This window comes from Calcarisporiella thermophila (assembly GCF_041956535.1).
Source record: "Calcarisporiella thermophila strain CBS 279.70 unplaced genomic scaffold VTP21scaffold_8, whole genome shotgun sequence".
Taxonomy (NCBI): domain Eukaryota; kingdom Fungi; phylum Calcarisporiellomycota; class Calcarisporiellomycetes; order Calcarisporiellales; family Calcarisporiellaceae; genus Calcarisporiella; species Calcarisporiella thermophila.
In genome coordinates, this window is record NW_027192198.1 from 61,423 (window position 1) to 87,293 (window position 25,871).

Below are 25,871 nucleotides of genomic sequence, written 5' to 3' on the forward strand. Positions count from 1 at the left end.
ATATTTCAACTGCCATGTCTCCTATATGACATTGAAAATTTTTCGTTCTATTATGTTTAAAGAGCGATAAAAAGTTTGAGCAACTTAATAGGTGAGGCGGGTATTTATTTTTCATTAGTCTTGTTCTCATAAACTAAAAGAAAATTTCAAAACAACAGAGCGACTTTCAATGATTCATCTTTAAATAAAGCAATTAACCCTTATTGCTTATTCCCAAAGGATATTCCCATTCCAGGATGCCATGTGCCCCCAGTCCCTTGTCTCTGTGGCTGTTGTTGCTGCTGTGGTGATGCTGATTGTGGTTGTGATGATGCACCACCTCCACCGCCACTGAATTGGATACCTAGTGCGGGGTTCCAGGTAGCACCGCTACCATAATGCAACGAAGGTTTAGCCGAAGCATCGGCTGGGAGAGGCTGCTGTTGGTTTAATGACATGTTTGCGACGGCTGAATTCAACTCACTGTCAAAATACGTTAACAGATATAAATATAGACAAATGAGAAAGTAATTGCCAAAGGAAATTCCTTACTTGATGAGGTCTGTCGACTCCACTTTGCGTGCAAAGCGGAAGTCATTGCAATTATCCCGGAAAGCAGCGAGAATCTTCTCAAAATCATTATAAAACTATAGGGCGATAATATAACAACATGAAAGAGTGAATCAGCCGCTGAAATTGTTTTGTTAATTCGGAATCGTTACAAAGAGTAACATATACCTTGATCCCCTCTCGTAGGTTGGTTTGGATCTCCTTGTATTTCTGGAAAGCTGTATCTAAGTTTTGCAGCGCCTTCTCGCGCTGCACGATATTGCTGCTCGATCTTCGCGCTGCAACGAATTTCTCTTGTTTGTCCTACCAAATTATGATGGGTCAGCCTAATACCAGGGGCAACCTGGAGGAAGAGACACTAATTACCGCAATAGTTGCAAGAAGCTTTTCCTGTTGCTCCTCCTCTTCTTTCAACCCCCTTCGGAAGGGCTCGTACTTCTTTAGCTGCTCCTCAAATAAATCTTCAAACTGCGCTGGTTCTATCTTTACCGTTGGGGAATTCGATGTCAATTTCGCCGTCTCTCTAATTAGAGCCGGACCAATATCATCCATCTCGGCGAGCTTTCGTAGCTCTTCCATCTTTGACTTTCGTCGCTTAATCATCTGGTCGACCTGCTCTAGTAGCGCACGCATCTGGCGCACGTGCTGCTCGTCTTTAGTCTTCCCTGCCCCGAGACTGGTGGAGGGCACGGATCGTTCAAGTTCCTCCTCGCTTGCGCCTAGGAGCTCAATGAATTGGGCCCAAATGTCGAGCTTGTTTTTGACTATCGAGTCACTCTTACGAGCAGCGTCTAGAGTGCGACGATGCTTCTTTCCTTGCTCAACTAAATGGTTAGCAAGCTTCTCAGATGGAGGGCGTTTCCATCGATCACCATATTCGCCACGTAGCGCTTCATCCTCCTCCATCTCCTCGTCGAGTGCTGAAAAGGCCTGAAACAAGCATACATTTGGTGAGGATTTAAACCAAAAAGCATAGTTCCTATTCTTTACCTCGTCTAGGAGAGCCGAATTTGATTTTGCATACTCTCGTATATCTTCCAACAATTTGTACAAAGAGTTCATTCCGCCATCAGCTCGAACTTGATTCGCCTTAGCATACAATGAGGGTGGAAGACCCACTGGTTGTTCAAGCGCCTGAAGTGCCCCAGGTAAGTTCAGAGATTGCAATGTGCTATGGCATAACGAATTTAAATCCTCAGCCTCTTTGATTAACTCCTCTTTTACCACACGGTCCCTGCGGTCACAATATACACTTGCAGCCTGGTGCACTGCAAACGGAACCAATTTCTGGAACAACGGAAGGCCAAGAAGAGAGTGCTCACTATTCATGAAGCGCAAGGGGTCAGATACCTCGGCTGGCAATTGAGGTTTAACCATTTCAGCGCGACCGATCGCTGGAAGCGTGTGAGAGGAGGGTACATGCTCGAGATAGATAATGTCATTATCTTTTTCAGCGCGCTGTAGATTTTTGCTGATAATTTCTTGCAAAGACTAATAATAAAGCATTTAAGATATACATCGAATAACAGAGGAGAGGAAGGATTTACCTTTAGGTCGCTTACTACGCTCTCTCGCAAACTCCGCTGATAATCCAGCCCCTTCTTCACGTAACTCTCTGCCAGCTGTAAACGAGCAATCTCTTCTCCATACTTATTTTGGCTAATACATTCACAGGATTTGCGATACTGAGCGGCGGCATTGAAGTGTAGCCCCTTGACCTGCATCTGTACTATCCATGGCTAACAAGATATCATAGACGTGAGATGGTGTTTTTTCAGCCACTATTTCGAACTGAAAAGCCTTATCAGAGATTTTTCTACCTGCGTGAAGAGCTGCGATACTGCTGAATTGGTGGCACCCTCATAAGCAATCTCATAGAAATCGGCCACTTTCCCCGCAAGTTTTGCAATCACTCCATCTTTCATTTGGCTCATTACGGCACGCTGCCAGTAGCACTCCTGAGCTTGTGCCAACATCAAATTCACCAGCACAGTCAGGGTCGTACCGGATAAATCTTGCGGGGGAGGAATGCGCATTTCTGACACAACCACATCCTGAAGATATTTGAAACATCCCGCTGCATATTGGAAATATTGACATGCTCTCTTGAGTCCATCACTCGTAGCGCGGTTTTCGGCATTGCCTAATTGACTATACATAGACCCGATATTGAAAAGAATACATGCTTTTTCATAATAGAGATTGCGGTGGGATATTAGAGTCTTGCGCGATGAAAAAGCGATTGTCCATGGGAATTCGATGCCGATCTAATTGGGAATCAAAGAAATGAGGGCCGGCGCGCAGTACATGTTGAAATAATAAAAATACTAACATCGATAGGAAATTTGGAGCTTACAAACACGAGTTGACCAAAATATCTATGATTAAAAAAATCACGAATAAGTAAAGAAAATTGAAGGCATTAATCCTAAGTCTAGCCCATCTCACTTTAACAGTCGATTGAGAGCATTTTGATGAACTTCTAAGTGAACACAATCTCCGCGTAATTCGTCTAGCACGCGATAGTCGTCTGTGTAAAGATCAGGATGTTCGGCATATGCATTGGATACGTACTGCCGTAGATATGGTGTAAGAGATATACGCTCTGTAGTCTTAAAATCAATTGCTAGGATATTATTCTCGGTCATTCTGGTAGAGAATGCTTAAGGAGAATGGCCGTAGAGCTTATACCAAGATTTATGTGACTGCCACGGAACAATTTCTTTTAGCTAATATGTTGAAAAGCTGTACTTTAACTTCCTGCAAAACTCTTCATGACAATTAACGTTAAACGTAACGGTTTAAATATCCTGTTACCAAAGCATTTGGCGACTATATATAATGCATCCTTTATAAAGCTTGAAATTCAACTAGATCCGCCCTGAAATTCTTACAAAAAAATTAGGATTTATAGTATCTTGGTTGCATTGTTAGAGGCAAAAAAAAAAAATGGTTCTTTATCAGTTTTTCTCCACAAGCCATTCTTGGGCATCAACATGCGCTAACAGCCACCTCTCTCTTACTGCTGGCAACATGATAACCTTGATGGATATATTTGAACTCATGGTATATTATACAGCTTGGATATTGCTTTATTCACTATCAATGATGCGCTCAATACCTCCTTGAAAATGTTTGGATTCGAAAAGAAGTCAGTCAAATTTCTCATATCTCCAAACTAGTCTCTAATGATCAATTTCTATAAAATCAAGGCGCTAATCTACTTTCGCCTAAAAACACGACAAATTCAAAAGTATAATATTTCGAGAGAATATAAAATTTTCATCCAACTTTAAATCATACCGATATTATTAATGCCATGGATATTTTGTCTCAACGAAAAACTCCATATTGTGGTGTACTCTATATGAGAGTGAAGTTAGCACTTAGTTTCACACTTTGGCCGGCCCAAGCAGAAATCCCATAGATATTACTTTGTAAACGCGCAGCCCAAGCATTTTAGCCTTGGGGCAATTTTTTTTCTGCGCAGAAGAAATTTTGGCTACTTGGCTGATGCTAAAATATTGCTCAAGGCTAGGTGATTGATAGTAATTCACGATTTGACAGAAGCATAGAACTCGTGCAAATATTCCCCATACTTTTATACGTTTTGGGGTACCATTCTCTCTTATATCTGGTAGCAGTTCAGGGACGGGCACTCGAAGGTATCTCGAAAAAGGCCAAGGCGCAGCATTTCAATTAGGTGAGGTCATTTACGGTTCCACGACGCGAAAAAGGAATTGTACCAACCTTTAAAATATCACAGCTCTCGGCATCTGAATAATCACCCTTTATCTAATTCCTCCTCACTCCCGTCATCACTCGATTTCTATTGAACGCTATCTCTTATTCTGCTTATTTTTGCTCATCAGCACTATTTTTTAACGGGGGACCTGCAATCCTTCGAGCGAGATGTCTTCTAATAACTTCAAACTCCAACGACCGCCCGCTGGTGGGAGTGGCCCAATAATGCTCTCCCTTGAAGAAAAGCAACTCTTCGGACAATTGTGGAAGCAAGCAGCCAAGGATAATAGTGGTTCGCTTAGTGGCCAGGATGCTGTGCCCTTTTTCTCAAAATCTGGTTTGCCATCCGATATATTAAGTGAGGTAAGGTATACGATGAAGTGTATTTTCCCAGAGCATGCCCTTCTATTTCTTATGTTACTCTATAGATTTGGCAGATCGCAGACGTAGATGGGAAAGGAAGCCTGGATCCACAAGAATTCAGCATCGCTCTTCGTTTAATTGGACACGCACAAAACAACAAGATGCCGAATAGGCAACTTATTCATGTTGGTACGTATATCCTCCTCAGAATGGTCAAATTCAAAACTAGAAAGAGAGTAATTGTATATCCTGATGATGCAGATGGACCGCTGCCCGTGTTGGATGGTATTAATCTTGAGGCGCGTTCCTCTAACCGTGACTCAACTCTATCCGTATCGCCTGAAGAACGTGCAAAGTATACAGACATGTTTACCAAAACTAGCCCTGTAAACGGCTTGCTTGATGGTATAGCTATAGATTTTACTCGTGTGCGTATTGAAATTTGGAATCTTAAGCACATTGAATACATGATAGGTGAAAAGGCAAGAGAGATTTTTATGAAGTCGAAATTACCTCTGGACGTTCTGGCACAGATATGGTGAGAATACTGCTAGCACATATTCGCTTCGGTTTATAGGAGATCTAAACTGTGAACTATCAGGAATTTGGCGGATGTGCGAAAGGCCGGAAATCTTAACCAAACCGAATTTATTATCGCCATGCACTTCATCTACCGCATTCTTGATGGAACAATTAAAAATCTCCCTCCACAACTCCCCAAAACGCTTTATTCCTCCGCACAAGGCACTCCGTCCTCGCCCACCGTGGCTGCCTCGCCTAATTTTCCTCGTGGGATTAGTTCGTCCCCTCAGCCGGTTGTGCGTCATATGACTGGCACCCCTCCAGCTGTAGTGAATCGTCATTTTACAGGCTCTAATACTGGCCTGCAGCGCCACATGACGGGTGGAGGCCACCCAGTTTCGACAGGAGGATACACGGGTAAATTTGAGCAAATGGAATGGGATGTAACCCCGGAGGAGAGGCAAAAGTATAGCAAGATTTTTGAAAACTTGGACAATATGAAGCAGGGTTACATAAATGGTATGAATGGTTTTCTCATTGAATTTACGTCTCTCTGTTAGTAATCGTATTTCATTCTTCTTCTAAAGGTAATGACGCGGTTCAATTCTTCATTAGTTCAAAGCTCCCGGAGTCAGATCTCTTTCGCATTTGGTGAATTGAATACAATTTCCATATCTCGCCTCTTCTTATACTTATTTTATTCCCCTAGGAACCTATCCGATATTAACAAGTCTGGGCGTCTGAGTCAGGAGGAATTTGCAGTAGCAATGCACCTGATCCACAAAAAGTTGACGGGCTCCGAGTTACCAGAGAGCCTCCCTGAGAGTTTGGTTCCCCCATCTCTACGACAAAGTATGCCCATTTAATAGCCCCTTTATTTGTGTATTTTCCTAACAAACATTTTTATTTTCAGCTGGGCCACGATCATCTATACTGGGTCGGTCTGTTTCAGCACGCTATAATCGCTCCATGTCGGGTAGTTCCGCGTTGGATTTTTTCTCAAACGAAATGGCTCCACAGTCGACAGGTATTATATATTTAACGATAATACTGGCGAATCTGAGGCTGACGCTTCAACTTAGGCCGCAATACAGATTCTTTAATTGATGACACCCCTCTGATTGGGGATTTCGACGTGAAACCCAAGACTTCAACTATGGACACATTCGACTTCCCTAACCCTGCAGCTAGCGTTGATCTTTCCAAAAATTTTCCTAGTAGTTTCGGTTCTTTTGATTCGCAGAAACACGATCTTTCCCAACGTTTATCGCAAGTGCAATCTCTGCATGACTCTGAGCGTAAACTTGTCCAAGGAATGAGCGAGGCTCTTTCAAGTGAGCAACAGCAACTGCTACAGCTTAGACAAGAGCTCGCAGAAAGCGAGCGAAAATTGATGCAAGCGAGACAGGAAAAGAGCACACTCCAAGGAAACTTGGATCGAGTACGTCAGGAAATTGAACAGCTGAAGCAACAAATCCGAATGGTCAACGAAGAAACGTCTCAGCTCCGTGAGCAAGCGGAGAAACTGAAAAAGGATGAGGATCGGCAAGTGAAAATGCTAAATATCACACGGGGACAACTAGCTAGCTCTGAAGCAAAGCGTGAAGAGGTGCGAAGAGCTTTAGATCCTTCCACGGCAAGCTCACCGCCCAAATCCTCTGAGCCCTCTTCATTTTTGACCTGGGCTAATTCATTTGGCAGTAGCCCCTCAGCTCCAGCTACTCAAGCGACTGGCAATACTAATGCCGATTCTTTCCAATCAGCTGCAGCTGCAAAAGCAGTTAGCCCTCAGTCCACAGGTGGTACTAGTGGCCTCCAGTCGCCTCCTGCTGCTGTGGCCGGGAATATAAGTCCACCATCCGCTGGCAGCAGCCCCTTCCCCACAACATCAAGCACACCCACTTCTATAACTGCGCGACCTCGAGCGGAAAGCGCTGGAGGCAAGCCATCCTCTGTTAGCATTGATAAGCTCTCAGGATCTTTTGGTCAAATCGCGCTCAATCAATCTCCGGGCGGTGCATTGGTTAATAAGGGAGCTCAAACTGGTGGCGGTGCTTCCAATCCTCAACTTGCTCCCTCTCAGAGACCTAATGAAGACCAGCAAGATTCTAACTCGAAAAAGTCAGAGAATAACAAGTCAGATCCATTTGCCGAATTTGGCAAGGGGTTTATTGTCGGCAAAGGGGTGCCAGCGAAGTCCAACGATGCAAAACCAGGCCCTAGACTTGACCTTGATTTCAATTCAAAGTTCCCTGATATCAACGCCGACCTACCCTCGCCAACAAAGTTTGCCGAGCAATTCCCGGAACTTCCCAGTGTTGATGAAATAGACAAGACCGCTGCACAGGTTAAAGATACTAAAAACAGCGTGACTTCAACCGCGACAACTCCTGCCACCGGTGCAAATAATACTCAGCCTGCAGTTGCGGACACTCCTGGTAAAGCACAAACAGATTCTTCAAATACAGCTACAGTAGGTGAGCAAAAGAGTAATCCGGCGATTGCAAAAACGGATCAAGCATCGGAGATGGCTGAAACCCCCAACAACTCAACTACATCTCCAGAGTCTTTCTTTTCATCGGCCTTCCCAGCTCCGTCCGCTCTTTCCTCTGCATCTTCCAACACATTCCCAGCCGGAACTCATCCTTCTATACCTTCCGCCATGACAAATCAACAGAAACCTTTTTCTACGGTGGATTCGGAGCCTTTTGATTTTGAGAAATCGTTCAGGCGCGCGTCCAAGATCGACACCTTTGACGCCATGTTCCAGGATCTGCCGCTAGCGAAAACTAGCACCTCCATCTCCGATTTTGAAGCTGCCTTTGAAGAGCCAAACATGGACGTTGCGTTTCGCCCTAACTTCGAGTCTTCCCATTCGCGAGGCGGAAGCAACAGTGGATTTGGCGATTTTGTAGCAAACAAACCCAAGAGTGATTTCGACGCCATGTTTGGTTCGCCTGCCCAAGTCGGCCCGATCCCGCCCAAGACTACCCAACAGAATGTAATGGCCGGGGGTTTCAAATCCTCCACGTTTAGCGACTTTGACGATGCATTCAGCACTCCTGCTGCTACTGCTGCCACCACCCCTGCACCACCTAAGCCTGAGATTCAGGGCGTACAAGAGCTGATGTCAATGGGTTTCTCGCGAGCTCAGGCAATTAATGCGCTTGAACGAAACGACTACAACCTGGAGCGAGCATCGAATTTCTTGCTGGATAATTGAACCAGTTCCCTCTCTTGAGCAAAGATACCAATGCAGTTTTAACTCCAGCCAGCTAGGCACCTAAATTCCATGATCGCTCCGATTTCAACTTTTTTTACATAGTTCACCCGCTGCTATTAACGTTGTCTTGTCTAACCTATCTCCTTTAGAACATTGATGGATTAAATACTTATTTATTATGGAGTTCCTATGATATTGGTTGCTGTTCTTGTTCTTCTCTATTTTTATCTCTATCTTGATTTTCTTCTTCCGACGTTTGTATCACTTTATTAAAAGAAAAGAAGAGTGGTCATTTAATTAGTTTTTTTTTCTTTTTCTCACCACACGCTTACATAAATAATATATGGCAACAATAATATGATAATCATGAATTAGATAGTAAGATTAGAAAAGCACTGCTCCACTTCATCGATATTTCCGTGGTTGATATTCCTGCTGAGGACACTCACACTCGAAGCTTCTCCTTCTGGGTTGTCTTTTTCACTCTCTTCAGGTCCCATAAGAACATTCCCTAATTTCGAGAACCGGAACGGGACACTCCATGCTACAAGCCCCATCATACTCTCCCGCTCCTCTCTCTTTCCAGGTATGGCTGTGTTGCTGGCAAGAGAATTAAGGGAGGTGAATGGGTGGTCAAGAAAATGGTTATTGTTATAACGCTGACGACGACGTGTGCCTTCTCGACCAGGGTGAGTACGTCGAGCTTGAGAGTCACGCTGTGGGAAATAGCGTTGCTTCTTACTGCGTTTAGGCTTGAAGCGCTGTTTCTTCTGAACAGTAGGCGGGGGGAGTGGCTCGATTTGCACGGCAACCGGCGCTAGTTGAATGCTAGTTATAGTATCAAGAATCAGGCTGGCATCATGAATTGAAGGGTCATTTGGCTTTAACAATTCTGTCATTGACAAAAAGAAGGAAGAGGAGCAAATGGCAAGTGAACCATAGGGGGCTTCTACATATCTATCGGAACTGGTGGCCACAAGATGTGACCACGTTTCTTCGTGACTCTCAACCTAAAGAATCTAATTACAGGTTTAAAATGAAGGTGAGCCTCAATGTCGTCACAAGTGTGACGCAAACTTGTTATTTTTTCAAGACATCAAACAAAAGGGCGCGCGGTCGCGAACAAATAAGCAAAGAACTAGAAGAAGAGAACTAAACGAGAAGAAACCCTTACATTTACATAGTCATGGACCAGGGTAGAATCTCAGAAAATCGTCGTGCTCGTGAATACAAATCCCGCGGGGTCTTTGCGCCAGACGAGGTGCGCCGTCGTCGAGAGCAGGCTTCCGTTGAGATCCGCAAGCAGAAACGTGAGGAGTCTCTTGCCAAACGCCGAAATCTTGCTATTGCTGGCGGAGATGTTGAGAGTGATGTAGATGAGGCCCCTGCAGATCAGCAACTGTCAGAGTTGCCCACCATGGTTGCAGGAGTCATGTCTGAAAACGTGGAGGAGCAGCTTAATGCAACTGTGCGTTTCAGAAAGTTGCTGAGTAAGGAGCGAAACCCTCCGATTGAGGAGGTTATTGCTTGCGGGGTTGTGCCTCGATTCGTACTGTTCTTGCGGAGCCCACATCCAATGCTCCAGGTAAACCTAGTCCTTATTTCATCTGCCCATTTTGAACAGATGATGCAAAGAACTATCTTTGCTACCCTTTCTAGTGGAACATTGGATTTTTTTTCATCTGATAAATTGCACTCATACCATCTCCATTTTGTTAGTTTGAGGCTGCATGGGCACTTACTAATATCGCCTCGGGATCATCACAGCAAACACAGTTTGTCATCGAGGCCGGAGCCGTCCCCATTTTTGTCGAGCTCTTGAGTAGCCCTGTCGCAGATGTAAAAGAACAGGTATAGTAATCATATATTCCTTATGGCCACTCTTCCTTTTTATATAGGCATTTTTATGTTTCGTTTAAATTTTAGGCTGTTTGGGCGCTTGGTAATATTGCCGGTGACAGCCCTCGTTGCCGTGACTATGTGCTTGGTGAGGGTGCGCTTCCTCCTCTTCTACGTCTCCTGAATGAGAGCAACAAGCTCTCTATGATCCGTAACGCAACCTGGACCCTCTCCAACTTCTGCCGTGGAAAGAATCCACAGCCGGACTGGAACATTATCTCATCCTCTCTGCCCGTGTTGGCCAAGCTGGTTTATTCTAATGATGATGAGGTGCTAATTGACGCGTGCTGGGCCATCTCCTATCTTAGCGACGGACCAAACGAGAAGATCCAGGCTGTGATCGAGTCTGGAATCGCACGTCGCCTTGTTGAACTGCTAATGCATCCCTCTACCGCGGTGCAGACACCTGCGCTGCGCTCCGTTGGAAATATCGTAACGGGTGATGACAGCCAGACGCAGGTGATTATTAACTGCGGTGCGTTGCCTGCTCTCCTTAGCTTGCTCTCGAGCCCGAAGGATGGAATCCGCAAGGAGGCCTGCTGGACCATTTCAAACATTACTGCCGGCAATACGCAGCAGATCCAGGCCGTTATTGATGCAAACATCATTCCTCCACTTTTGAATATCCTGCAAAATGCCGACTTCAAGACAAAGAAGGAGGCATGCTGGGCCATTTCCAACGCAACCTCTGGCGGTTTGAATAAGCCCGATCAGATCCGCTACCTCGTGTCGCAAGGATGCATTCGACCCCTCTGCGACTTGCTCACAAGCATGGACAATAAGATCATTCAAGTTGCGCTGGACGGACTCGAAAACCTGCTGAAGGTTGGAGAGATGGACAGAGCTACCGATCCAGATGGCATCAATCGGTATGCGTTGTTTATCGAAGAGTGCGGAGGGATGGAGAAGATCCATAACCTCCAGATCCATGAAAACGTCGAGGTAAGTTGTTGTTGATCCTCAGAGCACGTAGCAACTCGGTTACTGAAACACCTCTCCCCCCCCCCCTTCTTCACTCTTTACTTTTCTATTCAGATCTACAAAAAAGCTTACCATATCATCGACAAATACTTTGGCGAGGAAGAGGAAGAGGATACGGGTATTGCGCCTGAAGTCGACTCTAATACGGGGGCTTTTGCATTCCAACAGGACGCATCAGTGCCGCAAGGCGGTTTTCAATTTGGGGACTCGATGCAGGACTAAGCATCGAGGATACAAGAAAATAATATTATATATTTATATAGCGCCTGCCTTTTTTTTTCTCTCCCTTGATTTTATAAATTTTTCCCCTCCCCCTTCATCTCTTTTTCTTTTCAGCTTCCATATTTTTTCTCTTACTATTTCTCACATAATATTTGATAAAGAGAATAAATTTTTACCCTACCTTGCTCCATGTCACAGGAATTTCAAACTTGGATTACTCTTCTCTTTTTCCCTCCTCTTGTTGCCTTCCTCCTCGCCTTTTCAATATATAAATCATTTTGGATCTCTGCACGTCTCGATGGAACTTTGGTTCCATTAAAATGTCTTTGGCTAAGCCACGATTTGAAGTTAGACCCATCCGATAGAACCCCTCTCTTCTTTCTGTATCTCGAAGTCCATCCATCCATCCATCACCACAAAGATGCCAGGCTTCGACCTGAATAACCTCCCAGCGACGGAGGCCGAGATCGACTTTAGCGACATTGAAGCGCAGTATCAGATTCCCGTAGAGGAGGGGTTCGATTCTATTGTTGTTGTCGACAACCTACCCATCGTCGATCCTTCAAAAGAGGAAAAGCTCGTGAGCTACTTGCGATCGCGCGCATTCAAAGGATTGGAGATCAAGGATGGTGGAGTTTTTATGCCCAAAGAGGTAGATGAAAAGGGAGAGTTGAAATCAAAGGGGTATATTTTGTTATTTCTTAGCGTCGGAGCGTCGCGTGATTGCTCATTTTGATTTTTCTTCTTATCACCGTGATCCAGGTACTGCTTTATTGAATTCAAAAGCCCTGAAGATGCATCCGAGGCATGCAAGAAGGCCAACGGCTATCGACTTGACAAGTCCCATACCCTTGCCGTTAACCGGTTTGTAGACGTGGAGAAATACTCTAACATGGAGGATGAATTCCAGGAGCCGGAGGCGGAAGAATACGTCGAAAAAGTAATGGAAGAAAAGCATGATTATGTTTGAAAGAGTATAAGCTTACCTGCATGCACCTTTTTTGCTTTTTCAGGAGCATCTCCGCAGCTGGCTTATGGATCCAAAGGCACGCGACCAGTGGGTGCTCTACCGCGGCGATGAGGTGAGCATCTTCTGGAACCAGAAAACAGAGGCACCAGAGCATGTCCACAGCCGTACCAACTGGACCGAAACCTACGTGCAATGGTCTCCGCTTGGAACCTACCTTGCTACCTTCCATCGCCAAGGTATTGCCCTCTGGGGCGGCCCAAGCTGGAACAAGATTGTTCGCTTCTTCCACCCCGGCGTCCGTCTTATCAATTTCTCCCCTGGAGAGCGCTATCTTGTCACCTGGAGCCCCGAGCCGATTCATCTTGAATATCTGCCAGCGGATCAGCGTCAGTTTGGGCCTGAGGACGAGGGCAACCAGATTTTCGTCTGGGATATCGTCACCGGTGCGCTGCTGCGATCATTCCCCGCGCACCCACAGAAACAAGACAAGCAGGAGAAGCCGACCGTGCAGTGGCCCATCTTCAAGTGGTCTCCGTCTGAGCGCTACTTTGCACGAGTGACTCCGGGACAGCAGATCTCGGTGTATGAGGCGCCTGGAATGGGCCTTCTTGACAAGAAGAGCATCAAGGTGGAGGGTGTTGTAGATTTTGAGTGGGCGCCAGTCGAGGAGGACAATAATGACAAGAATAAGGAGAAAGAGGCAAAGAAGCAGAAGGAGGAGGTGCTTGCCTATTGGACTCCTGAAATTGGCAACCAGCCCGCGCGTGTGACCCTCATCAACATTCCCTCGAGACAAATCCTCCGGACCAAGAACTTATTCAACGTCAATAATGTAAATATAAAATTTTTTTTTGCTTCGCGTTGCAATCTTAATCTTCGAGAGCCTATGCCCATTAACCGCTTATTTGGATTTTGCTTTTTCTTTGTTAGTGTAAACTCCACTGGCAAAGCCAGGGCGCCTATCTCTGTGTCAAGGTAGACCGCCATACCAAGACGAAAAAATCCACCTTCACCAACCTCGAAATCTTCCATATGCGTGAGCGTGACATCCCCGTCGAGGTGGTTGAGGTTCCAGACACGGTGATTGCCTTCTCCTGGGAACCCACAAGCAATCGGTTTGCCCTCATCACAACCAACGATCCCAACGCCGGACAGCCCTCCGTCACCACATTACGCACCGCAGCGCACATCTATCACCTCGAGGCACCCAAGGGATCGCTTTCCAACGCAGAGTTCAAGCTGCTGAAGACAATGGACAAGAAGTCATGCAATGCCCTCTTCTTCTCCCCCAAGGGTCGCCATCTAGTTTTGGCCACGCTCCGCTCGACCACCGTCTGGGACCTTGAGTTCTGGGACCTCGACTTTGAGGGAGTGGGCGAGAAGAAGGACGCAAAGAAGGAGGACCCTGCCATGGGTGTGCAGCAGATGAACAAGGTGGAGCACTTCGGTGTGACGGAGGTGGAGTGGGATCCCACGGGGCGGTACGTGGCTGCAGGCGCGTCAGTCTGGCGGCACACTGTAAGTACAGGAAGAGCGGGATATGTTTTTCCTCTTCATTTCTGGCGTCGTCCTCTTTCTCAACCAATTTCCCTTTATTATCGCATTTCAGATGGAAAATGGCTACGGCGTGTACGACTTCCGCGGACAGCTTCTCTACAAGCAGCACATCGACAAGTTCAAGCAGCTGCTCTGGCGCCCGCGGCCGAAGACTCTGCTCACCAAGGAGCAGATCAAGCAGATCCGGAAGAAGCTGCGCGACTACTCGAAACAATTCGATGAGGAGGACGCGCTGGCCTCCCGCACCGTGTCGGATGAGCAGCGTGCGCACCGCCGTCGCCTGCTCAACGAGTGGTATGCTTGGAGGAAGCGGGTGGAGAAGGATGTTGCCGAGGAGCGGGTGGCAACCGGTAAGCCGGCGCCTGCGAAGCGAGCCGAGCAGGAGCACGTGGAGACCATTGAAGAGTATGTTGAGGAGGTGGTTGAGGAGACGGAAGAGATTGTGGACGAATAATTTTGCTTCAAAAATATCTCCATGTTTATTATTTCCTCTATTGGATTTTGGATGATTAAAAGGATCTTTCTGAGACACGACTAACATAGTTGAACGTGCTCAATACGGCTCAACCCACCCCCCGCAAGCCTTCTGGGCAGGCTCGGGCAAACTCTGCCGGGTGGTGTCTATTGAATTCAACCCTATGCTCTTGGAGGAGGCTACGAAAGGGAAGGGAAAAAGGTTTTTAGTTCTTTTCTTCAGGTGCAATCATATGAAAAAGCGAAGGGCACTTGAAACTTGAGCTTATCCTAATCATTCTCCCACAATTAATATGTGATCACGCCCTTGCGAATCCTTCTCTAGACGCTTTAAGACTAGGGGCCCGATTTCGGTTGGCCGCCGGCCCCATAAGGAAATCCTTGTAGCACCTTGCCGCGGCCTACACTGCGCCCACGGAAATACCCCACACTTTTTTGCAAAAGATGAGACGTTGGATTTTTGCGATTTCATCAAAAGCTTCTTTTGTACAAGGTACGGCATAAACCCTAAAGCGCGCTCTATATCTACCAGCCCGTCTCAACGCTGCTCTCTTTTTTTCTTCTCAGACTTTGCTGTTCTCTCTCTAATATCCGCGGTGGAAGGTGATTTAGCTTAATGTAAGCATCGAATTGGGCATTGCAGCGGCCAATGCGGGCTTCTCTAACTGTTCTTCTCTTCCTCCTCCCCATCCCGCAGACTGCGTGCTTTCTCCTCTCTTTTACTCTACCAACACTAGCAGAAGCATAAGTATCATGTCACGAAACCAGGTCATCGTCGTCGGCGGCGGCCTTTCCGGGCTGTCCGCTGCCCATACTGTGCTTGAACGCGGCGGCAAGGTGGTTGTGCTAGACAAGAATCCGTTCTTTGGAGGAAACTCAACCAAGGCCACGTCCGGAATCAACGGGGCGCTGACCAAAACCCAAGTGTGTGCGTATCCAGCCTGCGTCCGCTGTGACTAGCAGATGATGTGTTTATTGATTACTCTGTCTCTTTCCTTTTTTTTTGTGGATCTCCCCACTCTTAGCTCTCGGCATCCAAGATTCCGCCGAAGCCTTCTACCAGGATACGGCGAAGTCTGCACGCGAAGAACTTAGACCCGAGCTTGCGCGGGTTCTGACGGGCAACTCCGCGTCCGCAGTGGAATGGCTGCAGTCCAAGTTCCAGCTCGATCTCTCGTTGGTCTCCCGCTTGGGTGGCCACTCGTTCCCGCGCACCCACCGTGGAAAGGAGAAATTCCCAGGCATGACCATTACCTATGCTCTGATGGAGGCGCTGGAGGATCTTGTGAAATCCGCCCCTGACCGAGTAAAGCTGGTGAAAAGAGCTCGCGTCACAAGGCTTGTGAAGGAGAACGGCGCAGTAGTGGGAGTGGAATACCAAATGGTGGCCAAGGACGGCCAATTGGAGGGTCAGGTGTTCCGTGAATATGGCCCCGTTATTCTGGCCACGGGCGGCTATGCTGCTGACTTCACTGGAGATGCCTCGCTCTTGAAAAAATACCGGCCCGAGATTTACGACTTGTGAGTATATGCTCCTACGCGATCCCCTATTGACCTGCTGTGTTTAACCGGATTTGCTAATGGGTGACCGAATTTTGCAACTGACTGTAGACCCACAACCAACGGCGACCATTGCACAGGCGATGGAATTAAGATGGCGATGGAGATTGGAGGCAGCACCGTGAATCTTGACAAGGTCCAAGTGCACCCAACGGGCCTCATCGACCCGAAAGAACCCAATGCCAAGGTGAAATTCCTCGCCGCCGAGGCGTTGCGTGGGTGCGGTGGTCTCCTCCTCAACGCAGAAGGGGAGCGCTTCTGCGACGAGCTCGGGCACAGGGATTATGTGACGGGCATGATGTGGAAGCAACGGTTCCCGATCCGCCTCGTTCTCAATACGGCCGCTGCAAAGGAGATTGAATGGCACTGCAAGCACTATGTCGGCCGCGGCCTTATGCGGCGATTCGCCAACGGAGATGAGCTGGCTAAAGAGCTGGGCATCTCTGCCGAGAAGCTTCGCAAGACTTTTGATGATTACAATGATATTGCCGCAGGGAAGAAGCCCGACCCCTGGGGGAAGAAATATTTCCACAACGTGCCCATTAGGATGGAGGATGATTTCCACGTCGCTTTGATGCAACCCGTGCTCCACTACACAATGGGAGGTGTCGAGATTGATCCTTCGTCTGCCATCCTCGACTCCACCGGGAGACCTATTCCTGGTTTGTATGCCTGCGGTGAAATGGCCGGCGGCGTGCATGGCGCCAACCGACTGGGCGGGTCGTCGCTCCTGGGCTGTGTAGTATTCGGACGGGTTGCAGGGGAATCGGCAGCACGGTTTTTATCCAGTCAGCCCCCAGCGGAGACGGCGCTCGCCTCGAGTGCGCAACAGAGGTTGTCAAATTTGGCAGGCCACGTCGGTGGTGGCAATTTGATCACGACCTCCATATCGCAGCCGGGCGGAGTGGAAACCCGCGTGCAAGTAGACCCACAGTCACGTCGCGTGCAGATGGAGATTACATGGGCCGACGGCCAGCAGCCATCGCAGCCCTATCCATCCAGCGCCTCTGCTCCCGCCGTGCAGGCCGCACCCCTTCCTCCGGCTCAGCAACTGGGCACAGTCCCCGCACAACCAGGCGCCAGTGCTGCCGAGGAACCCGCCAATAACGACCCCAACCGAGCCATATCCGCAGAAGAAGTGGCCAAGCATAACAAGGAGGACGACTGCTGGGTGATCATCAACGGACGTGTGTTGGATGTGACTAAATTCTTGCCCGATCACCCGGGAGGCAAGCGCGCAATCTTGATTTATGCCGGTCGTGACGCGACGGAAGAGTTCAATATGCTGCACAAACCCGACGTCATCGAGAAATATGCTCCCGAGGCCATCATTGGAGTGCTGAAGAGTGGTTCCTCCGCTCCACAGGCCGCCGAACCCAACTCTTTGGTGCCGGTGACCACTCCCTCTTCGGGCGCCACCAAAGATGCGCGGAAGATCATGAAAATGACGCCTTCAAACGTGGAGTCGCGCACTTCGGGTGGTACTGCCGATGTGCTGAAGCAGGAGCGTGCAACCGCTACCTTTGCCGTTGACAAGATGACCAACCTACTCGACGGCGGCGAGGAAAAAACGAAGCGCCGCCGCTTCATCCTGAGTCCTCTCGTGAAAGCGTCAGCCGCTGGCAAACACGATCTTGACCGTGCAGATGCCTTCAAGGCCCACTTGAAGCACTTTATCGGTGTACACGAAAAATTCTGGGAGTCTTTCATCCCCACCCGTGAGGATGTCGCTTGGATGTCGGAATACTCCATGTTCCAGGGGACCATGATGAACCACTACGGGCTCTTCTTGTACACAGTTCTGTCGATGGGCAACCCGAAGCAAGTCCAATGGTTCTTGAAGCGCTCCATCCAGATGGAAATCGTGGGAGCCTACGCGCAAACCGAACTCGGCCACGGGTCCAATGTGCGTGGCTTAATGACGATTGCCGAGTATGACAAGAATACAAAGGAGTTCATCATCAACACGCCCACACTGCGCTCTATCAAGTGGTGGCCCGGATCGCTGGGGAAGGTTGCAACGCATGCCATGGTGTACGCACAGCTGCTCATCGATGGAAAGGAGTATGGAGTCCATCCGTTCGTCGTGCAAATCCGAGATGAAAACCACCACCCGTTGCCGGGCATCGAACTCGGTGACCTCGGACCAAAGCTCGGGGATCACGCAAACGACACCGGTTACATGGTCATGACCGACGTGCGCATTCCCAGAGAATTCATGATGGGGCGCTACGCAGAGGTGTCGAACGATGGTAGATACATTTCGCGCCAGTCCGGGAAGAAGGAGGCCAACAAGGTCGTGTACGCCACCATGATCTCGGCCCGAGCGTCGATGGTCAAATCTTCTTCGGCAGCATTGTCTAAGGCGGTCACCATTGCGATACGTTACTCGGCAATCCGCACCCAAGGATTCTCGGAGCCGGGTGGCACCAATCGCAGCTACAAGGATCCCGAAACTAAGGTTATCGACTACCAGGTCCAGCGGTTCCGCCTGTTCAAGCAACTCGCCCTCTGCTATGCCATGAAAGTCTCGGGCTCACTCGTCATCAAAGAGATGGAGATGGTGGAATCGCAGGACGATAGGACCATGGACATGGACGCTCTGCAGCACCTCCTGGCAACCTCGGCCGGACTAAAGGCTCTCTGCACCTACCTTGCGTGGCAAGGGGTAGAGGATGTCCGCAAGTGCTGTGGTGGAAATGGCTATCTCATGGACAGTGGAATTGCGCCAATTGCGGCGGATTACGTCTGGCAAACCACCGCAGAGGGCGACTGGATTATCCTCATGCTGCAGACCGCTCGCTTCCTTGTCGATTGTGTACGAGATGCGCGTCAGGGCAAGAAGATTTCCGGTGTCGCTTCCTATATCTCAAAAGTTGGAAACCAGCGTCCCCGAGTCGGAGACCAGAAAGCGTTCCTCGACCTTGCCTATCTGCGCGAGCTCTATGAACACTGCGCGCTGACCCATGTGACCGAAGCAGCCTCCGGCTATGAACAGTCTCTCCAGGAAAGCAACGGCCACATCTACAAGGCCTTGAATGCGCATGCGCTTCAAATGTGTACTGCGGTCCGTGCCCACACCTTCCTCTTCTTCCTGGATAACTTCATTCGAGAAATTGAACCCGTCGAGGACGTTAGTTTGCGAGCTGTGCTCACACGCATCTGTCTCTACTTCGCCCTCTCGCACCTTGTCGACGACTCTCTCTTCAACGGCCAACTTTCCACCGAGGAGCTGCGACATGCCCGACGAGCCTTGGTTCTCGTTGGCGACGATCTACGCCCAGACGCGGTTTCCCTTGTGGACGCCTTTGATATTCCCGACAACGTCCTCAATTCGACGATTGGACGTTATGACGGCAACATATACGAGGCGCTTTACGAGGCCGCCGCTCGCTCCAAGCTAAACGAGGTCGATCCCTTCGACGGCTATAATGAGCTTCTTCGCCCGTATCTTGATATCGAATTCCTGAAACTGCGCAACAAAGTGCCTCCTTCCCCGGACGATGACGACGACGACGACGACGCGGACGACGCGGAGGGTGGTGAAGACAAGAAAAATGCCAAGCTTTAATTCGAGATGAACTGCATGAAGCCATGCAGGAACGCATCTTTGTATACTGCCCACCCAATCTAATACATCTATGTACGCGTGTATGTGTGAATGGCGGAGTCTTTTTTTTCTTATTTTACTCTCTTTGGTGTTTCTTCTGCTAAATCTTATCTTCCCCACTCTTTTGTATTTTTTTTATTGTTCTTCTACTAGGAACCGTCTGTGACTAGATAATAAGTGTGAGAATTTTCGTATATGATCCAACGATGTATTTGTCTACTCGATGCTTGTATGGGAAGAAATTTTGATAAAATCATTCTATGCTTATCCATTTACATTAGAATGGGCTTTTAGATGCGGAATTGCTTCGATGAAGGCAGGTTGGTTCAGCTCTCTTACATTCTAAACATGGCACACAGTCCATTCTTCGAAGCAACCGGCGCAATTAAGGATACGCACGTGTTTGCTAGATCCATCAAACATTGATTTCTGGCAAAGAAACGCGTAGCGCCTGTCATTTAACAACTATGGGATTCGTTTATTATTAAGGCAATATAGAATGCTATGTTTGATCGCACAAGTACTACGTGACGCTGCCTGGTATCCGTCGCTAAGACCGGCGGTCGATGATCTAAAGTTGAAAATTAATGAAGCTACCCGCCCCCAAAACTTTTCTCTTCGCGTTAACACAGGGTGTCCCAATATTTGACCGAAATGCTTGGTGACATGACCACCATCAAGATTTTTTCCCATGATAAAGGGGATAGAATGGTAATCAAATATTGTTATTCAAGAAAAAAAGTGACAGAATAAAAAAAGCAATTAAAACAAACACTACACGCTCCTATTTTGATCCATCTGAAAATTTACTTCTCCTCCTCTTTCTCCTCCTTGTGCACTTTCTCCTTGCGCGCCCGCTTAATTGTGATAAAGGCATTGCGCTCCTTCTCTTCAGCTGTAATAGCGCGGGCTTCTGGGCCTGCGGCGGTTTGCTGGACGGGGAAGAGAGCACCCTTGAGCTGAGTGGCATTGGTAAGCTCAGATGCCTGATAAAATAGAAAGATCAGAATAAGGTTGCAACGGAGAAAGAGTTACGCTGTAGACGTTACCTCACTGTCGCCCTTCTTTGGCTTGCCAGCCTTGCGAGGGAACACAATCAACTTCGACTTGTATGCCTTAAGACGCTCAACATTAAGCTGGAGGGACTCAAGAGAGCGGTTACGGCGACGGTGATCCACGGCAATACCGATGGAGAGGGCCTCCTTGCGGCGGATACCAGCAGCCTATCGGCAAAACAAAAGCTAAGCGTTAGACTCACGATTGCAGACGTCTCTTAACGCGATCAAATTTGAGAGGATCATTTACCTTCAACTCCTCAAGCGTAAAACCACGACCAGCCCTCAATTTAGTGTTGTAGCGAACGGTAGGGCATCGGACTGCAGGGCGCAACAATCCATCAACAGGACGGGGCGCGATCTTGGCAGCTTTTTGGATGCGGGCAAGACGTCTTCTCTTCTTGCGGCCGGGCTGGTCGAACCACGTCTTGACACGCAGTTGCCAATCCTTGTGGAAGTGGCCATTGGGAAGAACGTTGTTATGTTTCACCATGTTTAGTGTTTTTCTAGATGGGATGAATGATAGATTAGATTATTCTGCACTCAATCGCATCTTCCCGATGCCCCATTTGTCCAAACCATCCGCCCTAAGCTCATTCTATCAATCCATCCATCCATCCCGGCCTTCCAAGGGCATAGATGGAATAGGATGCTCACCTTGTCCTCTAAGGCTAAAAACACTAGCTTCCCCTTGGGTTGGGTTGAGAAAAGAGAGGGAGCTTTAATTTCCACTCGCGATTATTTAATCGACTCTCCCGGTAAGTAGGGAAATCAACAAACGTCATCCATTTACGTCACCAGATTTACTACTTTATTACATTTCTTGAGGTAAAAATCGAACAGTATATACAAGCCAAATTAAGGGAATCATGGTAAGAGCATAATATCATATACATGACAATGCACTTTATGCTTCTCCGCTAATCACTGGTCACTATCTCGGTGGTTTCGGGCCCCTTGTTTTCCTTCCCCTCCAGCGCATCGCTACCAGCATATCTTAATATCTCACGTACAAGGCGAGTTTTTTGCTGCTCATCCTCCGAGCCGTAGATCTAGTCGAGAAAATAGGTATCAGCAACCCAGCTAAGGCAAACCAAATGGAGATGCAGAGAAAATTACCTCAGCAATGAATTCGACAATCTTCTCTTCAGGCACCAGCACTTTTGAGCGCGGGGCCCATCGATAGAGCATTGCATCTCGTTCCTCCGCTCCACTGATAAGTGAATGTTTTTCTCGATCTATGTATCCTTGCTTCACAAACATATTGAGCATCGCGTCGATTTCCCCTCGAGTGCGCTCGATATCGGCATTTGCGTCCGGAACAAATCGGCCAAGGTAATGGTGCAGCAGTTCTAAACAATAGGATGCATTTTAGCAGACCCAGTAGAAAATCAAAATGAAGAGAGTGGGAGATACCTTCCGAAATAGCTTGGTTATGTACATAAATAAGGCTCAGAATTACCATCAGCATTCCCATTTGATTTTCTTGCTCTTCTGTCCACTTGATTAACCTGCGGTCAGCATCGCTCTTTAGTGATAGAGTGTTGCGTAAAACGTATGCCCGTACTGGGTTGGGGCGTGTCTCTACACCTTTTTTATGGCGGGTCTCCCGCGGAGGGAGTTCAACCAATTCGAATCCAAAGACTTCTTGAAGTTTCTGATTTGCCGCATCGAAAACGATTTTAAAAGAGCGAGAGTATTCTTTGAGAACTACATTTGTCAACAAGTAATTTAGCTTAGCCCAAGGATAGGAACAACTTGCACCACATGAAAGAGACGAACCTTTCTTATTGATATCATCTCGCTTGATATTGACATGTCGATATTCACAGCAAAGAGCGAGACGTACCAGATCATTGGCCATACGATCTACATCCTATTTTCAAATTTCATTTGAGCTTCAGAGCGATCTGAATCATAACTGGTCTGAATTATCTTACTTCATCAGATAAACTATACTGGCTTGCCAATTTTCGCTGTGTAGACTGCGTCAAGGACTCTTCTACATCCTCCATCTCCCGCTGTGCCCTCTGAGCCCGCTGGGATGGGGAAGGCTGTGAGGGGCCAGCTTCTACTTCATCCTATATTGAAGTGATGAGTATTGTTTATGTAAAATGCATTGGATACTGGTTGAACATACTTCAATTTCCAAAATTCGGCTGCGCTTGATACTTCTCACCATGTCACAACCGTCTCGTCAAGAGATTCGGGTTTGCTATTTTTCGGGATTTTGACGCGTAAAAATCAAATCTACTCTAGATAGACGTCATCATTTTTAGTTCAACTCTCGTCTCCGCAATCTCATAGCTAAGTGTCCTAATCTCTTTCATTTTACACTTGCTCCTGTCGAACATCACAACAAGACAATCGAGTAAGCTTAGAGGCAGATCCAGATCATCATGTCAAACAGAGATTATTCGGCGATTATCCAGGAAGACGAGGATTTATCTAAAGTATGGCTTCATCTTCGTTTCCTTGGCATTTTTTTTTTCTTCTGGTCGTGTTATTGATGCCATTCCTACGTTATATAACATAGCCTATTCAGCCTGATACTACAGGCAATGAACTGGAATTTCAAGGTTCTACCTATTTGTATGGAATCTAATGGCCAGCTTTGATTAACATTGTAAAATATTTCAGATTTCTCTGGACATTCCACGACTGGAATCCAGGGCGGTAGAATAACCCCCAATCGCACTGCTCCCTCTGCGCCTGGTATGTTGAATGGGGTAGATGTGAACCTATTCCCGATATTTATGCGCTATTGTATTGTTTTAGCCCCTGGTTTTTCAGATCCTGGCTTCTTTGATCCCCATCGCCAAATTCAACAAGAGAATAGGAACCATGGCTTTTGGACTATTGAGTACTATTCAAAGTATTTTGATATTGACACTGTGCAGGTAGGATATAATGTTTACTGGTGGTCGTATTATCTGATGCTTTATGCGCCAATTTGAAGGTCATTGAGCGCTGCTTAAAAAGCTTATACCCCCGCGACAATTTTCTCGAGGTCATTAACAATAACCCCGACTTATATGGTAAGGCACACTTTCTTCCGGATGTGTGCATCAGAAAGATCCGATGCTGAAGCCCTTTATTTTCCTTTACACCTCAGGTCCTTTCTGGATTCCGACCACGGTCATCTTCTCACTTTTTGTCACCTCCTCCATCGCCGGCTCCATTGCTGCTTATCTAGCAGACACGAGCAGCCAATACAATTATGATTTCAGTATGCTTTCATTTGCTCTTATCGCCGTCTATGTCTATTCCTTTGCAATCCCGCTCTGCGTTTGGGGTATGACTAAATACTATGGATGCCAGCCAAGCCTGCTGGAAATGATTTGTTTGTATGGTTACGGGATGACGGTATGGATCCCTGTGTCTGCTTTGTGTGTGATTCCGGTGGAAATCTTGCGGTGGACGCTGACGGCAGTAGCATTTGGAACCTCCGGTTTGTATTACCATTTCAAGCGCTTCTCACCCGCTCTCTTTAACTCTCTCTCTGTAATATAGCCACCTTTCTTGTTCGCAACATGTATCCTGTTATCTCGCGAACCGATGCCAAAACCTCTCGCATTATTCTTATTCTGATGCTTGCTGCACATGGCGCTTTCGCTCTTTTGTTAAAATTCGAGTTCTTTAGCTATTCAATTAAGGCACCGGAGAAAGCTCCAGGAGCTTCAAATTAAAGTTCCAGTTTTATATCGTACAATAGTTTTTTTATCTTCCTTTCTCTCTTTCTTTTTTTTTCCTTTTTTTTTCCTATCCTCCTTGTTTCTTTCTTGTCATAGTTTATATGAATAGAAAATAATGAATTTGCAACCAAGACTCACAACAATGACTTCGTGCTGCTCATCCGCGTGTACAATTTCCTCTACTTGGATCCATTTTCTCTCTCCGACTTAAATAATCGAAACTTCACGTAAACATAGTTTTGGTGATATCATTTTATTTTATTACTTTTCTCTTTTTTTCTCATCTCATTTGACTCATCATTTATACGTCGACAAATCAAATCAAGGATGTGTAAGTATTCTTCATGGGTCAACCCTATTATGGTAGATTAATCAAGACATCTGGTCTGATGCTCTCTAGTCCAACCGAAGTCTTATCCCGAGCCCCTCCAGCGACGGATCCATGCCCTTAAATACCTGCAACAGGAGCAGGGGGAGCTGGAATGTAAGCTCCAAGAAGAGATCGCGGCCCTGGAAAAGAAGTACCTTGAGCTCTATGCCCCCTTCTTCGACCGTCGCAAGGCCATTGTCAACGGAGAGGAGCCGAAGGAAGAGGAGGTAGAAGCCGGCGCGAAGATCGCATCTGCCGAGGAGTCGGAACACGTGGAGGGTGAAGAGAAGGAGTTTGTGAACGTGGAGGGCAATGGTGTACCTGATTTTTGGCTCACTGCCATGGCGAATCATCCACAGCTTGCAGAGCTCATCTCGGAGAAAGATGCGGAAGCGCTGAAGCACCTAGTGGATGTGCGCCTGTCGTATCTCGACGTGCCTGGATTCAAGCTCGAGTTTGAATTCTCGGAAAATGCTTTCTTCACCAACAAGATCCTCACCAAGACCTACTATTACCAGTCTAAGCCTGGCTACGGCGGTGACTATCTCTACGAGCGTGCCGAGGGCACCGAGATCTCCTGGAAGGAGGGGCAGGACATCACGGTCGAGAGGAAGACAAAGAAGCAGCGCCACAAGGCGACTGGCGAGATGCGCACCGTAGAACAAGTGGTTCCCGCCGAGAGCTTCTTCAACTTCTTTGCCCCCCCTATTGCCCCCAATGAAGGGGAGGAGTTGGAGGAGGAGGAGCTGGAGGAGTTGGAGGAGAGAATCGAAGCCGACTATGAAGTCGGAGAGACCTTCAAGGACAAGGTAAGTTCCCCCCGTCTCCCTCTCCTTATCTGCTTACCGGTGTTACCCCGCGTCTTCTAAGAATGAAGGGGATGGCATTCCGGGCGAACCTCACACATTCACTAATATGCTCATATTAAAACCAGATCATCCCGCATGCCATCGACTGGTACACCGGCAAAGCCCTCGAGTACGAGGATTTTGACGGCGACTTCGAGCACGAGTTCATCGACGACGAGGACGACGACGAGGACGACGAGGAGCAGGACGAGGATGACGTATGAGGGGG

At 47.5% G+C, this 25,871-nt stretch overlaps 10 protein-coding genes across 10 annotated transcripts; 6 read left to right on the top strand and 4 right to left on the bottom strand.

Annotated features, from left to right (window-relative positions):
* Positions 1 to 200: 200 nt before the first annotated feature.
* On the bottom strand, positions 201 to 3,197 carry VTP21DRAFT_10842 (uncharacterized protein; the record flags this gene model as incomplete). The annotated part of the gene is made up of 9 exons (XM_069390222.1): positions 201 to 462; positions 532 to 626; positions 718 to 852; positions 916 to 1,479; positions 1,540 to 2,040; positions 2,097 to 2,288; positions 2,370 to 2,816; positions 2,882 to 2,927; positions 2,998 to 3,197. 9 exons carry the CDS (start codon positions 3,195 to 3,197, stop codon positions 201 to 203), a joined length of 2,442 nt encoding a protein of 813 aa, XP_069252392.1.
* Positions 3,198 to 4,461: 1,264 nt separating this feature from the next.
* Positions 4,462 to 8,401, top strand: VTP21DRAFT_10843 (uncharacterized protein; the record flags this gene model as incomplete). The annotated part of the gene is made up of 9 exons (XM_069390223.1): positions 4,462 to 4,656; positions 4,722 to 4,845; positions 4,918 to 5,061; positions 5,131 to 5,194; positions 5,258 to 5,697; positions 5,766 to 5,829; positions 5,888 to 6,030; positions 6,092 to 6,205; positions 6,261 to 8,401. The coding sequence occupies 9 exons, from the start codon at positions 4,462 to 4,464 to the stop codon at positions 8,399 to 8,401; spliced, it is 3,429 nt and encodes a 1,142-aa protein (XP_069252393.1).
* A 371-nt stretch (positions 8,402 to 8,772) lies between these two features.
* On the bottom strand, positions 8,773 to 9,300 carry VTP21DRAFT_10844 (uncharacterized protein; the record flags this gene model as incomplete). The annotated part of the gene is made up of 1 exon (XM_069390224.1): positions 8,773 to 9,300. The coding sequence occupies one exon, from the start codon at positions 9,298 to 9,300 to the stop codon at positions 8,773 to 8,775; it is 528 nt and encodes a 175-aa protein (XP_069252394.1).
* Positions 9,301 to 9,587: 287 nt separating this feature from the next.
* VTP21DRAFT_10845 (uncharacterized protein) lies at positions 9,588 to 11,503 on the top strand (the record flags this gene model as incomplete). The annotated part of the gene is made up of 4 exons (XM_069390225.1): positions 9,588 to 9,986; positions 10,121 to 10,252; positions 10,328 to 11,242; positions 11,336 to 11,503. The coding sequence occupies 4 exons, from the start codon at positions 9,588 to 9,590 to the stop codon at positions 11,501 to 11,503; spliced, it is 1,614 nt and encodes a 537-aa protein (XP_069252395.1).
* Positions 11,504 to 11,924: 421 nt separating this feature from the next.
* VTP21DRAFT_10846 (uncharacterized protein) lies at positions 11,925 to 14,484 on the top strand (the record flags this gene model as incomplete). The annotated part of the gene is made up of 5 exons (XM_069390226.1): positions 11,925 to 12,187; positions 12,266 to 12,443; positions 12,517 to 13,305; positions 13,404 to 13,991; positions 14,083 to 14,484. 5 exons carry the CDS (start codon positions 11,925 to 11,927, stop codon positions 14,482 to 14,484), a joined length of 2,220 nt encoding a protein of 739 aa, XP_069252396.1.
* A 464-nt stretch (positions 14,485 to 14,948) lies between these two features.
* VTP21DRAFT_10847 (uncharacterized protein) lies at positions 14,949 to 19,635 on the top strand (the record flags this gene model as incomplete). The annotated part of the gene is made up of 5 exons (XM_069390227.1): positions 14,949 to 14,997; positions 15,072 to 15,107; positions 15,202 to 15,432; positions 15,530 to 16,025; positions 16,116 to 19,635. 5 exons carry the CDS (start codon positions 14,949 to 14,951, stop codon positions 19,633 to 19,635), a joined length of 4,332 nt encoding a protein of 1,443 aa, XP_069252397.1.
* An 845-nt stretch (positions 19,636 to 20,480) lies between these two features.
* Positions 20,481 to 21,222, bottom strand: VTP21DRAFT_10848 (60S ribosomal protein eL13; the record flags this gene model as incomplete). The annotated part of the gene is made up of 3 exons (XM_069390228.1): positions 20,481 to 20,660; positions 20,724 to 20,897; positions 20,980 to 21,222. The coding sequence occupies 3 exons, from the start codon at positions 21,220 to 21,222 to the stop codon at positions 20,481 to 20,483; spliced, it is 597 nt and encodes a 198-aa protein (XP_069252398.1).
* Positions 21,223 to 21,649: 427 nt separating this feature from the next.
* On the bottom strand, positions 21,650 to 22,911 carry VTP21DRAFT_10849 (uncharacterized protein; the record flags this gene model as incomplete). The annotated part of the gene is made up of 6 exons (XM_069390229.1): positions 21,650 to 21,781; positions 21,849 to 22,081; positions 22,146 to 22,439; positions 22,512 to 22,605; positions 22,670 to 22,810; positions 22,870 to 22,911. 6 exons carry the CDS (start codon positions 22,909 to 22,911, stop codon positions 21,650 to 21,652), a joined length of 936 nt encoding a protein of 311 aa, XP_069252399.1.
* Positions 22,912 to 23,128: 217 nt separating this feature from the next.
* On the top strand, positions 23,129 to 24,418 carry VTP21DRAFT_10850 (uncharacterized protein; the record flags this gene model as incomplete). The annotated part of the gene is made up of 7 exons (XM_069390231.1): positions 23,129 to 23,182; positions 23,266 to 23,308; positions 23,370 to 23,444; positions 23,508 to 23,629; positions 23,689 to 23,767; positions 23,845 to 24,180; positions 24,243 to 24,418. The coding sequence occupies 7 exons, from the start codon at positions 23,129 to 23,131 to the stop codon at positions 24,416 to 24,418; spliced, it is 885 nt and encodes a 294-aa protein (XP_069252400.1).
* A 333-nt stretch (positions 24,419 to 24,751) lies between these two features.
* Positions 24,752 to 25,866, top strand: VTP21DRAFT_10851 (uncharacterized protein; the record flags this gene model as incomplete). Its single annotated transcript, XM_069390232.1, has 3 exons — positions 24,752 to 24,755; positions 24,825 to 25,603; positions 25,729 to 25,866. The coding sequence occupies 3 exons, from the start codon at positions 24,752 to 24,754 to the stop codon at positions 25,864 to 25,866; spliced, it is 921 nt and encodes a 306-aa protein (XP_069252401.1).
* Between the last annotated feature and the right edge of the window lie 5 nt (positions 25,867 to 25,871).